This window comes from Gobio gobio (genome assembly GCF_949357685.1).
Source record: "Gobio gobio genome assembly, chromosome: 11".
In the NCBI taxonomy this organism is placed as follows: domain Eukaryota; kingdom Metazoa; phylum Chordata; class Actinopteri; order Cypriniformes; family Gobionidae; genus Gobio; species Gobio gobio.
The window spans coordinates 24,468,376-24,485,306 of NC_137104.1; the positions used below are offsets into that span (position 1 = coordinate 24,468,376).

A 16,931-nucleotide genomic window follows, 5' to 3' on the forward strand; every position below is an offset into this window, starting at 1 on the left:
TCACAAGACGACAGAATTATACCAGCTCCTGAGCGTTTAGATTATGAAAATGAATATGTAAATATGTGCTGCACGATTTCTTCTCAATAACAACAAAAAGGACTGCGGTGAGAAAACAATTAAGAAAGCATCTGATCGTAGCGATGTGGATATGTTTGCACAAACTCTGCAATTCAGCACTCCAGTTATGTCACGTTTATTTATATAGTGCTTTATTCAATAAATTGCTTTAAAGCAAGCAGCTTTACAGTACTAAATATCAAGTGGACTATGCACTTTCTGTAATATAAAACTGAAACAGAATATATAAAAACGCAGTCTGTGTAAATGAGCGCTGCAGTTTCCTCTACTACACACATACTGAAGCATGCGTGATGCCTGTGGGGTTTCGGCGTTAACCATTTCACTATATGAGGACATGGACACAGGGCTGGCCAATAGAACAATAATGATAATGATATACTTTTCCTCGATTAAATGAGTTAGACAAATATTTGATAATGTTTATGTGCCAAAAGCGGAACGAAAGTCATTTGAACAGTGCCACATGGACCATGTCAGTGAGAAGTGCTTGAATTTAGCAAACACAAATGTCTAGTATAGGCATAGCCAGATGAAATAGCACTGACAGAAGGCTTTTCAATCTCAAATCGCCATCATTTACCATGCATTTACTGTAGAAACACTAACTGCATCATGGTATTGTGGCATATATACATATCAAACTTGTATGTACTTGACATGTATTAAAAAAGTAATAATTAGAATTATAAATCACAGTATTTTTTGTGATTAAGCTATATAATTTGTGCATTTATACTAAATATATTTAGGCAAATATAATTTACATACTACAGGCTTATTCAGGTATTTTTAACTTCGTAATTTGGCATGAACTCATTGTCCCAGTTTCCCCCAATTGCCAGAAAATTCTGAGATTTCATTGTCAGCACCTATAGATAACCTATAACCTTATATCTTCTATATATTTCATGTTGCGTTCATCTAGAACTTCATCTCTTTCCTTTTTGAAGTCAACATGGGAGAAAAAGTTTGAGCTTTTCTGAAGAGCTTTTACATCTTGCCTCACATTCACCCATTCATACACCGACGGCGGTGTCACCCATGCAAGGCGCCATCCAGCTCATCGGGAGCAGCTGGGGTTAGGTGTCTTGCTCATGGACACCTCGACACTTGGTCAGATAGAACCGGGGATTGAACCACCAACCTTCCGGTTTGTAGACAACCTACATGAACCACTGAGCCACTGCCGCCCGGTCATCTTATGTCTTGTCATCTTATGTCATTCCTTTCTCTAGAAAAAACTGAAGTACACTAACTTTTAAATTTGACAAAACTTGGAACCCCATTCTTGTGAGAATTCACCCTATTTTCATTTTTTTTTTTTGGTGTGTTTTGACTGTCATTCAAATGTGTTGAATGTGGGGATAAGAAAAGAAAGTGCAGACAATGTGCCCTTCACTGTATTGGTTTATGTTTTTATAATGTCTGTGTAATAAAATGTGTGGAAGTAAATGTATTTAGAATACTGTTTTCATACAAATACCACTAAATTCACGGTATTGAGGTGCTATATGTGTGGTTTAAACTGGTTATCATGATCTAGATGCATGATACTATGGAAGACCAATGGTTAACTTTGATAAAACTCAAACTCAGAATATTACAATTTTTACAGATTTTGTTTTGAAGGTCTCCAACAATAGGTTTACATCACGCGGCAACCTCACCCAGTTTCTCTTGAAACAAATACTGAAGTGACTTAGACTCGTTCGTATTACATTGCAAAGAGCTCCGTTATCGCAGCACCACAGTAGAAAATGAAGCCATATCCGTACCGCCGGCTCGGATCAGCACGGAATGGAGCGGTTAATAAACAAAGAGAACAGTTTGGCCCGATGGAAAAGCGGCTTCACCAGTATTGTATGTTCTGTATCATTCTGTATCATCTTAGGAAACTCGAAGGCTCATACGTTTTTGAACTGAAAAAGAGTGCCGTTTTATTAAGTCCAAATACAGCGCAAAACTATGTAGGGTGCAAGCAATTTGTTAAACGTGTTTGCGCCTGATTTCTGTTAGATATAGCCTACAAACTTCATTGATGTTTATACTGGTTAAATGTTACAGGACACTAATAAAAGAAACGGGGTATGATGACGTATGATGAAGTGTAATGGTATAGTAGTGGTGTCCCATTTCTTAGGGGAATATTTTCACCCCTACGCCTTGTCACTCTGTTTCAAGGGGCAAGGGGAACGAGTAGGAGTAGGGGAAGGCAAATAAAATAGAAGCTGGGCCTTAAACTGCAATTCATCGACTGGCCGCTTGAGAGGAAGCAAAATGGAGCAGAATCTCATTGAGCCCTATGTTAAAATGCCCTAATTTATAGCAGAAAAAAAAACATGTTTACAGACTGGTACAAAAAGTGGTTTTGGTCTATACAGCTAATTTTGCCCTTCATGACAACTGTGAGGGGGGTGAATTTTTCTTATAACTCATTAGTTTAAATTATATAAAGCCTTAAAGTTCTGCATAATTAAGGGCGTGGCCACTTTGAGTGACAGATGGATTGCCCTTTTTCTGCTGTCTGTTAGTCATCACGTCACGTCACCTTGGCTCCAGCCACGTCCCGCCTCTATGCCCATTTTCAGTCTGGGGGTGACGCGCGGCCAAGATAGCAATGGCCGACTTAAGGCTTCAAAAACTTTCTCCAGAAACCTACGAGTGATGTCACGGACACTACCTCCATATTTTTTACAGTCTATGGTTTACATGCATGAAAGGTCAAAAAACACTTTCATTTTCTCATAATATCCATTGCACATCACCACATCGTTCAATGATTCTCATACGACTCATTCGATGATATAGTCTGTCTAAAATCCCTCCTTTCCGCAGGCTACTCTTCTCTGATTGGCCAGTTGGCCCAGTATGTTACAATTGGTGTACCGCTTACAGCACATTTCGGAAGCTAAACACCCATTACCATAACTGTACTTCAGCTCAGACGTTGATTTTACCATATCAATCCAAGCCGAGTCCGATGATGAAACATTGGAAGAACTAGTTATTCAACCCGAACCTCCATCGCAAGGACGAATTGAGCAGGACGTTTCTCAGTGATAAGCTACTTAGTTTGAGGTACATTATGAGATGTTGCAACTGTAATTCCTCACCATCAGCATTAACAAGAGTATGTCCATCAACAAACCGATGTGTATTTTAGTGCGCTGCACACGTGGGAACTGTATCAATAACAGCGCATATGTTAGCTGAGCACTAACGTGAATGACTGATGTAACAAATGTTTGCAAAACAAATCTTGCTCCATCCTTTATCTTTACTCTAAGCAGTAAGAATAACAGACAATCTGGATTAATAGACAAAGTTTTAGGTAATAGTGTCTCACAGCTGACTAGCAGAAGTATTTCAGTAAGACAGTAATAACGTGAGTTAGCCGGAAACTTACACAATATAACAATTTCTACGTATTTTGAACACCCGGTAGAAAACATATACATCAATAATTATACATACTTATAGGTTATGATTCAGAGGAGCAAGCTGGTCCAAATAAACTGGCTACTGACCCATCTTTGAACTCTGAGATTTGAGAAGCAGTCGTCAGTAAAATGATGTTTGAGGCCTGGTAAAGTTGTTCGGGGGTGGATAACATACCACATATCGGGCATTATGCAAATGTAGACTGCACTGCAAACTGTGCAGAAGATACAGCAAAATCAGGCAACAAAAGCTTTCATGCTTTGAAACAATATCGACAGTTAGAACATGCAGAAACTATGAAATAAATTTTTCTATTAAGATATTTATTTTGATATTTACAAGGAAAAATTACTGGAAAAGTGTAAAGAATTCAAAAAACATGAAGTGTGTCGTCATATTCTGAAAATAAAGAGTAGTTTAAAACCACAATTAACAGTATGGTTTCTAAAACTTTCACTTAGAAGCAAAAATCGGCCTTTAAACTTAAAAGATAAATAAAGATTTGACATTTATCGTGATCATTATTGATAATTACAGATGAAAATTTTATTAAGAAATTACAAAAGAAACATATTACTATTTCACTGTAGCGTACTTCAAATAATAATAAGGATACAGTTTATTAAAACACACAGAAACTCAAAGGTCTTCATTACAACCTGCCAAAATAAAGTTCAGTTTAACTAGAAGAAATTATGAAAGAAATTGCACGGTAAAATGTACTTCCTAAAGTAACAATAATACTTAATAATCAATTAAAACATTATTTTAAAGCAATATCACATAAGTTAATTCGTTTTAATTTGAACAGTAGAAATTAACTAAATTGTTAGTTTTATAAATTTATTTGATAACCACCATTTTTTTAAAATAAATTTGTATTTGTCCTTGTATCTGTACTCCTGACAGTAAAATATGCCAAAAAAAAAAAAAGTACTGTAAATTATATACTGATATACCATCAGACAGATTCCTTAAAATACTGTGATACAGATTTTTGGTCATACCGCCCAGCACTAATCTCTAGTAGTTAGCTATGCAAAATCATGTAATGCAAAAAGTCTGGCACACCTACACATTTGTTAAAAAAAAAAAAATTCTAACCAAAACCAAATTTCATATGGCTGACTAATGTATTTCAGAGCTTGTGACCTTCGAAATGCTACCCACACAACTTGGTTGGTAATAGACGTGCGTAAAACCTACCACCTGCCTACATCATCCTGTAGTAACATCAATGTAAAGCAACTGCCAGTGGAGAAGGTAGCCAAAGGTGTTGAATCTAGAGGAGTAACACACAGGTTTTTACTAAGAACTGCTATTCTGTGTGCCTGAGCAAAGCCATTTAAATCACCACAGGTTTCTCCAGTGGGACCGTCCCAGCAATTAGTCTACTGAAAATAACTTTAGACAAAACGTGTCTGTTTAAGGCAACTTAGTCACAACGTCAAAACAAAAGCTTTCTAATATTGAAAACTAGGGCTGCATGATTCATTTTTAAAAGATTGTGATCTCAATTCAAACACCCACACGATCGTATTCCTAAATGACAAAGATTCTCCTGTCTATTAAACCTTTGACAAAAACACACCTGAACATCCAGATCTGCATTGCTACTGCCACTGACCCAGAGAAAGCAGTTGTCATGTATAGGTATTAAACAGCTTCTTTTCAACCACAGTTTCATTATTTCATAGTATTGGGATAAAAATGTAGAGTTCGGATAAAACAGAAAAAACACTGTACCAATCAAGATAGAGCAAATCACCTTTTTTGAAAGTAACTTGGTGCTTCAAATAACGATTGTATCAATTACATCTTTAAACTTCTAGGTGGCGACCAGTGACTTATGCTGCGTTCACACCGAACAAGAATTGAGCGTATGGAGCGAGTGATTTCCATGTTAAGTCAATATAAAGACGCGCTGACGCGCGTCCGGAGGTCCTGCAGTATGATGGATGCGTTTAGCACGGCGCAATGGACGTGATTTCGCTTCATTCGCGCGTCCAGTTTGCGCGAAAGAGCCAAATTGAGTGTCTGAGTGTATGACAATGATGAAAATTGTTGTTATTGTTCTTTCGTGCATTTAATTTTAAAAAAAAAAGTTTAAATAAAAAGTCTGTAATTGGCAGTGAGCAGTCATACGGAGCTATATGGGCGCGGGACAGATAGAAGTACCACTGAAAGCGGCCATCATCCAGGCGCAGCTCCTGGAGCGCCTCGAACGAGTGTCTATTTCACTTCAAACGCTCGCTTTATACACGTGTCCAATTCGGAGGCGCGAGTGGATTCAAAATGTCCAAGCGTCCAACTAGACGCGTAGGAAGCGAATTTGACGCTCAATCCGCGTTCGGTGTGAATGCAGCACTAAAAAAACACCTTCAGCTGCATAGCAGGTTAACTGCAAGTTTAAAATAAACTTGTTTTACAATATATACATGTATTAAAATTGGTTTATGTACTAATAAATCAATACATTCGACATTAGATACAAACAGATTATTACTGTTACAAACAGATTATTGCATCGAAACCTGTAAAATCTATATAATGAATGTGTTGAATAATGTTCTTTGTCTTACCTTCTCATGAGCTACAAGAGCTAACGTAAAACTAAATGTCAGATGCCATTTGTGTAATAAAAGTACTAAAATTATGCATAATCAGGGTTTTTCCTGCATTGAAAATATTTTAGAGGCCACCAAAATTAATCTGTCCCACTAAAAATGTATTTGATCATTTAATGTGACGATACCTGCCGTTCTGCTTTAAAACACTCCTGTACATGTTTGGGTAAGCGTTCAGTGAACAGCATCAAAGGCTTCTATTTACATTATGTGTATTGCAGTGCTGATTAATGTATCCAATCACAGACATATCTGTTGTGTGCATGAGCACAATGGCCGATCAGATGTGTTTAATTTTGTCTGCGCTTTTGTTTAGCTCGAGCTCTGCATGCTCGCAAATCCTTTCATTATAACTAATAAAGTATAAACACAATGTCAATAAGACAATCATTGCACAACGTAGACAGTTTCATTGATTATAATGTCAGTTTTCGCAAGAGTGCATCTGTGTAACTGTACTTCAGTGATTATAATGGCAGCGATCTCTGCTCACTTTCTGTATATAATATATATTTTTCATGCTGCTAACTACACATTGCGAAGTTTCTAGATACAACCGTATTTAAATGCGCGATTGAATCAGACTGGCAGTGAAAAACCATAGCAGTGAACGGAACAAAACAAAACAATTTGATACTTTTGATGTGTCAAATGATCCTGAAAAACCCTGATAATGTGGGACTTTTAAATACACACAGGCCTGAAATACACGGAGACTCTTATTTTGAAATGTCTATGCTTTACTACTTCCAGCTGCTCATTCAAAAAGACAAGGAAAATAAAAATCTCCAAACTTATAAACATCTTGAACATATTACAATATCAAGTAAACACTGTCACAATACATCAAGAGCAGATCATAAGTAATATTAGCATAAATGTGCTGTATTGCTTGATCGCGAACGGATCGGAAATTGCGAGCCTATAGCGTCCAACAGTGCTGCGTTTTGACTTTGAACCAGGCCGTGTCATGATTCCTGTTTTTCTGTTCTGTCCCTAAGTTTAAGATCTCTTAAAAAAGGACTCGTTACAACATTTAAGATATTTAATACTTTTTACGGCCTTAAATTTATTAAAACTGAACTGAAGACTTTTTAAAGACCTGTGGGAACCTTGTCAGCTCTGCATGCTTGGAGTTCCAAGAGTAAATTTAGTGGACTGTGTGGTGTTCACTCACCTGGGTAAGTATGTATCTTCTCTGGGCTTCTTCCATTACCACCAGGCTGGCATTGATGTAGTCATTTTCTGTGTTTTCTAATTTCACCCTACTGTGGTCAACTGATATGTTTGGGGGAAAAAGGGAAACAATGTCAAATGCAATATTAAAGTCCAGTTGCATTACATGGCGAGAAGAATATCACCTAGTGAACCTGACATTACTTACACGGGCTCACATCTCTGTATCTGTTTCTATTGCGATTCTCTGGATACTTGGCCACTTTGAAAGCACATTCGTGTGACTGGTTGCGTATTTCCTGAGCAAAAACAACAATTAAATTAGGTGATTACTGAGTAATCAGAGTCATCAAGGTTCATTTCAGTTCATTTCCCAAGTCAACTGCCCATGTCAGCAAACAGAACAGGAAATGCAAATTTAAAAGAAATTAGCTTATCATATTGATTATGACTGGTTCCAGAAATAGTAACATAATATAACTGGAAAGTTAATCAAGGAAGCTGCATGTTTGTTTAGTTAAAACAAACTCCAACAACATCATAAATTTATGAGGCCTATAAATGCATGTTTATTTAACACTACAAGAGTGAAATATTTGAAATAACGTTCAAAGTTTTTAATATTTCTTTGTTCAAGAGAGTATGGGATACTAAATGTAAAGACAACAGGACAGTTTTATTTAACAGATTGTCCTGTTTTTTTTTTTTTTATCTTTACGGATAACATTTAGTCAATGATATTAGGAAAACGTAACAGTTGCTGTTTACAGTAAATAAACGTGTTTAAGACAGAAATAGCTAACAGCTGTTATTCGTTTAAACGGTGTGAATGTGTTACATTGTTGTCATAAGATGTCTGTCTCAAAACTTAGTGTGTTGCCTACCAAGACAGCATTATTATCGTTAAAGACACGTTAAAATGTTGTATATACAATAGGCAGTTCATTACGATTTCAATCTCAGCCTACATTCTGTTTTTCTTTTGTTATGACAAAACAGTACGTATAATAGTAATAAAAAAGTATAAGTTAAACAAACAGACTCAGTGCCAAAACATGCTGTCTAGGTAGGCAGGTCACTAGATTCGGAGGTACAGTTGCAGTTTTACTCACAACACTTTACAACACAGTTTACAAAAGAACAACCACCATAACATCCTGGTTTTACAGCTTCACTTTCATTTTATCCCCATTTCAACAACAGTAAAACACGAAAAACAGTGAGAGCACACTGAATTAAACTTCAAAAAGAGACAGAAAAAGGAGATAAAGAGACATTTCTATAACGGCTAACTGTAGATTGCGTGGCTCATTAGCATGCTAGCTGACTTAGCTTCACTTACTAAATAAAGGTTCTGCCAGCGGCCCTCTGAATCTATGTCCTCAAACTCCTGCTCCATATCTCCGTCAATTCCTTACTATTTAAGCTAGTTTTTTATTAAGAATGTCACCACAGTAGAAACCACTCATTTCTCGACCTCACTCTGTACCGGGAGAGAGTCTGTCAGTGTTTGTCCGTGTCGCTGACATTTGTGACAAGAAGCTCAGTCCTCTGCACATGCGCAGTGAGGAGAGCGGCGCTGGTCTGCTCGTGCGCGTTGAAATTCCAAGATTTCAGAGCTGGCCGAACATATGAAACAAACATGTGTTAAACATTTGTACATGCGTTGGAAACCTTTTCTCATATATACATTTGTATATATAAGTGATGCTCACTTCCAATTATTATTCGTTTTGCAATTGTTATACTCTATAATTGTATTCTAATCTACAATACATAATAGCTCTAAAATAGTGATTTACACTGTAAAACCAGAAACTGGTTCAAAAAAATCAAAATCAAAAACAACTATATTAATCGCATCCAAAATAAAAGTTTGTGTTCACATAATATTTGTGTGTACTGTGTATAATTATTGTGTATATATAAATACACACACATCTGTGTATATACTTAGAGAATTAAAAAAATATATTTTATGTAAAATGTTTATATTTATAGTTTGGGTCAAATATGGACAAACCCATCCGTTGGGTTAAAAATTCAATACAATTTTTTAAACCAACTGTCCATATCTGTATATAATGTATAAAACACTGGGTTGTTTCATATATATACACCAGCGTTTTATATATATACTATATTGCCAAAGGTTTTGGGACGCCTGCCTTTACATGCACATGAACTTTAATGACATCCCATTCTTAATCCGTAGGGTTTAATATGGAGTTGGCCCACCCTTTGCAGCTATAACAGCTTCAACTCTTCTGGGAAGGCTTTCCACAAGGTTTAGGAGTGTGTTTATGGGAATTTTTGACCATTCTTCTAGAAGCACATTTGTGAGGTCGGGCACTGATGTTGGACAAAAAGCTTGCAGTCTCCGCTCTAATTCATCCCAAAGGTGTTCTATCGGGTTGAGGTCAGGACTCTGTGCAGGCCAGTCAAGTTCCTCCACACCAAACTCGTTCATCCATGTCTTTATGGACCTTGCTTTGTACACTGGTGCGCAGTCATGTTGGAACAGGAAGGGGCCATCGCCAAAAAATCGCCATCATTCCCACAAAGTTGGGAGCATGAAATTGTCCAAAATGTCATGGCATGCTGAAGCATTAAGACTTCCTTTCACTGGAACTAAGGGGCTAAAGGTGTACTCACACTTGGCGATCTGAACCGTGCCTGGACGCATTTGACCCCCAGAGTCTGGTTCGGTTGACTAGTGTGAGTGCTCCACATACCGTGCCTGGGCGCGGTACAGCTGCGTGCTACTGTCAACATTACGACAACAAAACACCAAACTATTACTACTTGGATACACTTTTCAATGAATTCAAGTATATTTAGGTTTATAACAGGTCTGGTTCTCACCTTATTGACGAACAGGGATTGTAGTTTGTAGCTGCAAATTCCTCCATGAAAGTCATAATAATAAGTATGTAAATAATAATAATTATGTATTATCTATCAAAGTAATAATCTTGTGATGCGTGCAGTTCAATCAAGTGCAAATCGCTGCACGGCATAAATTATAAATCTATTAGGCTAAAATCTATTATGTGACTTCAGGCCAGTGGGGGAGTGGGGAGGGGGGACAAGTGTGCTCGGGCATGGTACAAGGCACACCCTAAGCCAAACCCCTGAAAAACAACCCCCACACCATAATCCCCCCTCCACCAAACTTTACACAATGCAGTCAGGCAAGTACCTTTCTCTTGGCAACTGCCAAGCCCAGACTCATCCATTGGAATGCCAGACAGAGAAGTGTGATTCGTCACTCCAGAGAAAATGTCTCCACTGCAGTGGCGGTGTGCTTTACACCACTGCATCCAACACTTTGCATTGCACTTTGTGATGTAAGGCTTGGATGCAGCAAACCCATTCAATGAAGCTCTCTACGCACTGTTCTTGAGCTAATCTGAAGGCCACACCAAGTTTGGAGGCCTGTAGCTATTGACTCTGCAGAAAGTTGGTGACTTCTGCACACTGTGCGCCTCAGCATGTGCTGACCCCACTTTGTGATTTTACATGACCTACCACTGGCTGAGTTGCTGTTGTTCCCAATTGCTTCCACTCACACCTATCACTGTACCACACTTCAATTCACTGAGCTTGGAAATATATACCGATCAGGCTCAGAACATCCCACAAGATGCTCGATTGGATTGAGATCTGGGGAATTTGGAGGCCAAGTCAACACCTCAAACTCATTGTTGTGCTCCTTAAACCATTCCTGAACCATTTTTGCTTTGTGGCAGGACACATTATTCAGCTGAAAGAGGTCACAGCCACCAGGGAATAACTTTCCTTGAAAGGGTGAACATGGTCTGCAACAATGCTAAGGTTGGTGGTAGCCTGGCTCCGCCCTCCTACATACTTCCGCTCAATTTTCCTTTTTTTTCTTTTAGTACTCCATCTGGGATTGCGGAATATTCTCTGGTTTTCTCAGATCAAATTTTAACCGGTCCAATCAGCGAACAGAGGGAGTGGCTAAGAACGATGACGTTGATGTCGTGCGCTAGTTTGAAATGACATACGTCACGACCAAACGTTAGCGATTGGTTATGGCAGATCCAGAGTGTCTCTGGGCAGATCCAATAGTTTTAAACTTCAACTGAGTACCCGCGTTCAAGGAAGTAAACGCTTGTCAATGGAGAGTGGCCAGACTCTCTGTACAAAAGAAATGTACGAGAGTCTGGTAGGACCCGGCTAGGTTGGTGGTACGTGTCAAAGCAACATCCACATATGTGGCAAGACCCAAGGTTTCCCAGCAGAACATTGCCACAAGCATCACACGGACTCCGCCGGCTTCCCATAGTGCATCCTGGTGTCATGTGTTCCCCAGGTAAGCGACACACACGCACCCAGCCATCCACGTGATGTAAAAGAAAACATGATTCATCAGACCAGGCCACCTTCTTTCATTGCTCAGTGGTCCAGTTCTGATGCTCACGTGCCCACTGTTGGTGCTTTTGGAGGTGGACAGGGGTCAGCATGGGCCCCCTGACTGGTCTGCGGCTATGCAGCCCCATACGCAACAAATTGCATTACACTGTGTATTCTGACAAGAGAAAGACTTTGGAAAGAAACATTTATCATGTAAATAAGTTATTTTGTTGTTCCATTTTTGCTGTCACCTATTTCATGCAAAATTTGGATTTAATGATCAACTCTGATATTTAAACAATCCGTAAATGCACTTTTAAATTCACCTATGAAATAAAAATGGACAATTCATATCTTTTATGGAATATTGGAGTATTAATTATAAATGATTTACCGGCACACATTTTTCATGTGTGCGGGTAAATCATTTTAATTTATTCATGTGTCTCATAATCTTTAATCAAAACAACTTCCCCTCTCTCTTGCAGTGACATCTCTTCTCTTCACTGATGACGTGTTTACTGGTGTGAGGGCGGGGCAACCTGTCACTCACACATGAGATCCACCAATAACAAACCACAACCATCCAGTCAATTCCCAATGGGAAAAATCAAGCCCCGCACAAGAATCCTTTTTCCTCGGATATATGTCACAATAGGGAAGAAAAGACAAATGCAACTTGCATTTCATGCCGACTTTAAGTGCACAATCCAACACTGTTTTTTAAAACTGCATTTAATCATATCATGTGGCAAGTCACTGCTGCTATGATGTTTCTTCAGGAAGGGGAGGTGGATCAGTCACTGTCCGACTCATCTTCTGATATCTGGAGAGAGTCTCGATCGACCACATACTGTGAGACATCAGGTAACCCGGATATTACACAGCAGCTCACAGCACTGCGGGAAATGCTCATGTCACATGCCTCTTCCCTGTGCGGAAAAAAGATATAGAGAAAGTCACATAATGACTCTTTTCACCATCAAATCAGTTCTACAGATACAATGAAGTCCCATCCATTCTTTCTCCTTTAACATCATGTTCGACTCAGAAATACTTCACAAGACAAAAGATGGGTTGCACGTGGCATTTCATGATGACTTTAAACACTTCCTTCCACATGAATATGTGGATCAGGATTTTACATTCCATAAGTTGTGTTTTTATTACCAAACAAAGATGAACAAATACTCTAACAAATGTATTGGTCATTATTAGTTAATATTAGTTATTGCATAAACTAATGTTAACTGATGGGACCTTACTTTAAAGTGTTACAATTTGTTCAGTTTTTTTTTTTTTTTGCACAATTAGGTCACAATTAAATTGTATACATTACATCATGCACTGTGAAATGATCAGTGATCTGTATTGTTTGTGAATGTTACCATTCATTCGTCCTCTGGTCGTAATACTCCACATTAGAGCTGGTGCCGAGTTCATTAAATCCACCAACAACAAACAGCTGATCGTCCATAACCTGAAGTTTGGAGAATCAAATAACTGTTACTAATGAAACATGTTCAGCATGCGACCAATGAGAGTCTTTAAAAACTGTTGTTTGAGCAGAATCCTCATTAGATGTCAATATCTCACCTCAATGCCGAAGTTGCTGCGTGGATTGATCATAGATTCGATATCACACCAGCTGTCAGTGAGAGGGTTGTAGGCTTCTGCACTTTGCAAACGACTGGCACCATCATAACCACCAACCTTGAAACATAAATGTGCATTTATCTGTTAATATATGGCTCAGCAACCACACAAGGTTTTGCACTCATGCATGCACTTCTGAGTAGGCCTATCTATTTTTGTACAGTTGATAATGTCACATTTAAACACCTTATTTTGTATTGTCATATCGCTGTACATGTGTATAATACTCACAGCATAAACTAGATTCCCATAAGTGATCACTCCGACACCACTGCGACGGCTGCTCATGGGAGCGATGAGAGTCCACTGGTTTGTTTCTGGGTTAAAGCTCTCAGCTGTGAAGAGACACTCCATCCCAGTAAAACCACCACAGATATAAACCTGCCAAATGCACACAAATACAATAAAATTAACAAACTGATAGTGTCCGAGTCGGAAATCATGCAAATCACTAAATCTGCCCCTGTGTCCGACATGCTCTTAAACCATGAAATTACTTTTGCAAGTGTTTGACTTGGGTGAATGTTCTTACCCTGCCCTGCAGTGAGGTGGCGCTGGCGTCACTCCTCCGTTCGTTCATGGGCGGCAACATTGTCCACTGGTTGGTGTTTGGATCGTAGCGTTCGGTTGTTCTTAGCCGTACGTGTCCATTAAAACCACCCATGGCATAAATGAGTCCGTCCAGAACAGCGACACTAACATAACATCGCCGTTCGTACATGGGAGCCACCTAGTGTGTAATGCACAGACAACACAAAACAAAGAGAGTTGCTTATATGAACAGCATTACTGTAATACTGTTTTTTGTTTTTTGTTTTTTACATGTAACGTTACCATGCTATTACCATACTCCACTGCACTCTAAAAAAAAGGTTCTATAAGGCACCAAAAATGGTTATTTGTCGTAATCATAGAGGAACCACTTTTGGTGCTACATAGCTCCATATCTTAACATGTTCTGTATATGGTAGCGGTGCTATATAGCACCATAGTTAGCGGTGCTATATAGCACCTTAGTCAAAGAATCGGTGAAGAACCTCTGAAGCACCAATTGGTCCTATATAGCACTTAAAAAGGTTCCCCTATGATTACGAGCCAAGAACCATTTTTGGTGCCATATAGAACCTTTTTTTTAGAGTGTGGACATTACCAAATACTGCAGTATTCCTTGAAGTACCTTACAGTGTCTTTAAATAACATATAAATATTATAACCAAGTGGTGCCATGGTATATATAAAAGTACTATAGTATTACCATCTGATAACTTGATACCATCACTGTAATTTTTTGGGCAATATCATGGCTGTTTTTCAAATACCAGTGAGCTACCTATCCTAACAACATTTTTGATGCTCAAATGCGCAGATGATGCCCAGAAAAGCTGACTAGGTAGGTCCATATACAGTCCAAGAGACTAAGACACTATATTTGTTAGTAGTAAGAGTAAACTGATAAGCAAACTGATAAGCAATGCTCACCTCGTGCCAAGTATGCGAGATGGGATCGAATTTCCTCACACTGCTGAAATAATTCTCGCCATCAAAGCCGCCGATACAGTAGACAAACCCATCGAGGACCACTGTACCAGTGTAGGCTCTGGGCCGCTCATCCTCTGGAGTCACATCAACCCAAATGTCTGCTCTTGTATCATATGCCTCAATTGCATTGGAGGGATTGCCTATGCTCCACCCTCCAATGGCCAATAGGATCTCAGAGGGCAGACGTGGGCGTGTCAGTTGGTCTGAACCGCTGGATCCCTCCTTGTGGAGGTTAACAATGGCCTTCATTGCACTGGTGAGAATGGACGAACACGCCTCATTCTCCAACAGCAGTGCATTGTTACTAACATTACTCATGAAGTACTCTGGTGACATCAACCCCATTCGAACCTGAAGCACAGTGAGGGAAGAGAACCAAATGTGGCCTTTATTATCAATCTCTGTCTATGGGGAAATACTTTATGCATAAATAAAAATGGGCACATTATAAAAAACATTATATTGAGTTACTTCTTGGTTTGATAAACAATAAAGCAAAACTATGGTTAACATGATGAATTTGTCTCTGTCTTACCTTTGGCAGAAGCACAGCGATGTGTTCTCTCCTGTTTTCAGGTGAGTGATCAATCCAGCGGAGAATGGCCTCAAAAACCACCTCCTCCGTTTTGACATTCAGCTCATCCTGACCGATCATCTCACCTAGACGTTCCAGCGAGAGTTCCAGGAACTCCTCAGACTCTTGCTGCACCTCCTCAAAGTGCTGTAGAGTGTAAAGCTTTGCTTTGCGGTGGAGCTTTGAGCAGGAGTAAAAATGCTCTGTGAACATGCAGATGCCAATGCAGTTCTGAAGGCACAAGTTTTCCTCCAGGAACTTGCAGCAAGCATCTATGAGATCTGACACTAAAAACTGATCAGCCGCCACCAAGAGCTCCAACACGTTCTCTTCAGAGATGTGGACAGCTCCTGCATATGCATATTGAATAATTAGAGACATGGTGTCTGAGGAGATTCCTTGAATATCATAGGAATGTTTCTCCACGTTGGTCCATCGGGTGGAGAAGAGTGCCCTGTGGAGCAAATGGTATAAATTTCTAAAGATATCACTTCTAAATTAGACATTGTACAATGACAAAGCATGTTCCTGCATGTCCTTACCTAAAATAAGGGCTGCAGCCACTAAGGATGATCTTGTGAGCTTTAAACTCTTTGCCATTGACGATGATGATGACGTCTGTGTGTTTGCCCTCTAAACGAACTTCGTCAAACACATTAAAAGATGTGGCAATGAACTTGTGCTCCATGTTTTCTAGCTCAAATTTAACTTCAACTCAAACTGATCAAACACTGATTAAAGTAATCTGATGCTTTAGTGAAATCTCCAAATGCTCAAAAGAATTCTAGAAACTTTGATGACATCATAGTTCAACATTCTATCTTCAAATCCTCACAGCCTTTCAACAGAAAGTTATCATTAACCCAATTAACATTACATTATAACATTAGATTAAAATTCATTGCCAATAAAATACTGTTACTAAAAAGGATGAGCCTTTTATGTTTTAATGTGCTATTAAGCATTTCACTGAATAAAAGCACAAAATAGTTTTTGACAGAAGAACAGGTGAGTGTTATAGGAAAAACTCTCCCTCTTTTTGTTATTCTCAATATACAATACAAAAAATAGGCCTGCCCTTTAAGATTTTAATTTGATATTTCAATAATTTAACAAAACATTTGCATGTTCATGGTTCTCTGATATTGGTTAATAGATGTGCAGGTAAGCAAATCACATATTCCATATGTTTAAGTAGAGTAACTATTACTATATGTCTAAATAATAAGATGAATAAATGTACATTTAAATAGTTTATTAATCCTTTACTTACACTTTCTAAAGGATCTTATGAACCACTGACAACTCCTAAATAACTGATTTGTAAATAATGTAATAGTTAATTTAGAAATGATAAATAGATCATTAATAAAGTATGAACATTCAGTTATTAAACACATTAAAGATAAGCTTATAAATCAGGAATAAAGCATTTATAGCTGTATTTATAAACT

The 16,931-nt window shown here is 38.5% G+C and overlaps 2 protein-coding genes across 8 annotated transcripts in view; both read right to left on the reverse strand.

Moving 5' to 3' along the window:
- Positions 1-8,894, reverse strand: part of ptpn2b (protein tyrosine phosphatase non-receptor type 2b) — a 33,539-nt gene extending 24,645 nt beyond the window's left edge. For 5 of the 7 annotated variants that reach the window (XR_013817513.1, XR_013817514.1, XR_013817515.1 and 2 more), the window contains exons 1-3: positions 8,671-8,891; positions 7,537-7,627; positions 7,330-7,430 (exon numbers count right to left, since the gene is read on the reverse strand). Coding sequence is in view for 4 of the 7 variants with exons in the window: in XM_079829474.1 (XP_079685600.1) it covers positions 7,330-7,430; positions 7,537-7,627; positions 8,671-8,727 (249 nt within the window). In the remaining 3 variants the exon portion in view is untranslated. Of the gene's footprint in view, positions 1-7,329; positions 7,431-7,536; positions 7,628-8,670 lie in introns of all 7 variants that reach the window. The other 2 variants (XM_079829475.1, XM_079829473.1) reach the window with 1 other exon arrangement.
- Positions 8,895-12,504: 3,610 nt separating this feature from the next.
- LOC307133441 (kelch-like protein 10) lies at positions 12,505-16,165 on the reverse strand (the record flags this gene model as incomplete). Its single annotated transcript, XM_079828526.1, has 8 exons — positions 12,505-12,640; positions 13,097-13,188; positions 13,305-13,421; positions 13,596-13,745; positions 13,897-14,094; positions 14,844-15,254; positions 15,439-15,931; positions 16,020-16,165. The coding sequence occupies 8 exons, from the start codon at positions 16,163-16,165 to the stop codon at positions 12,505-12,507; spliced, it is 1,743 nt and encodes a 580-aa protein (XP_079684652.1).
- Positions 16,166-16,931: the final 766 nt, after the last annotated feature.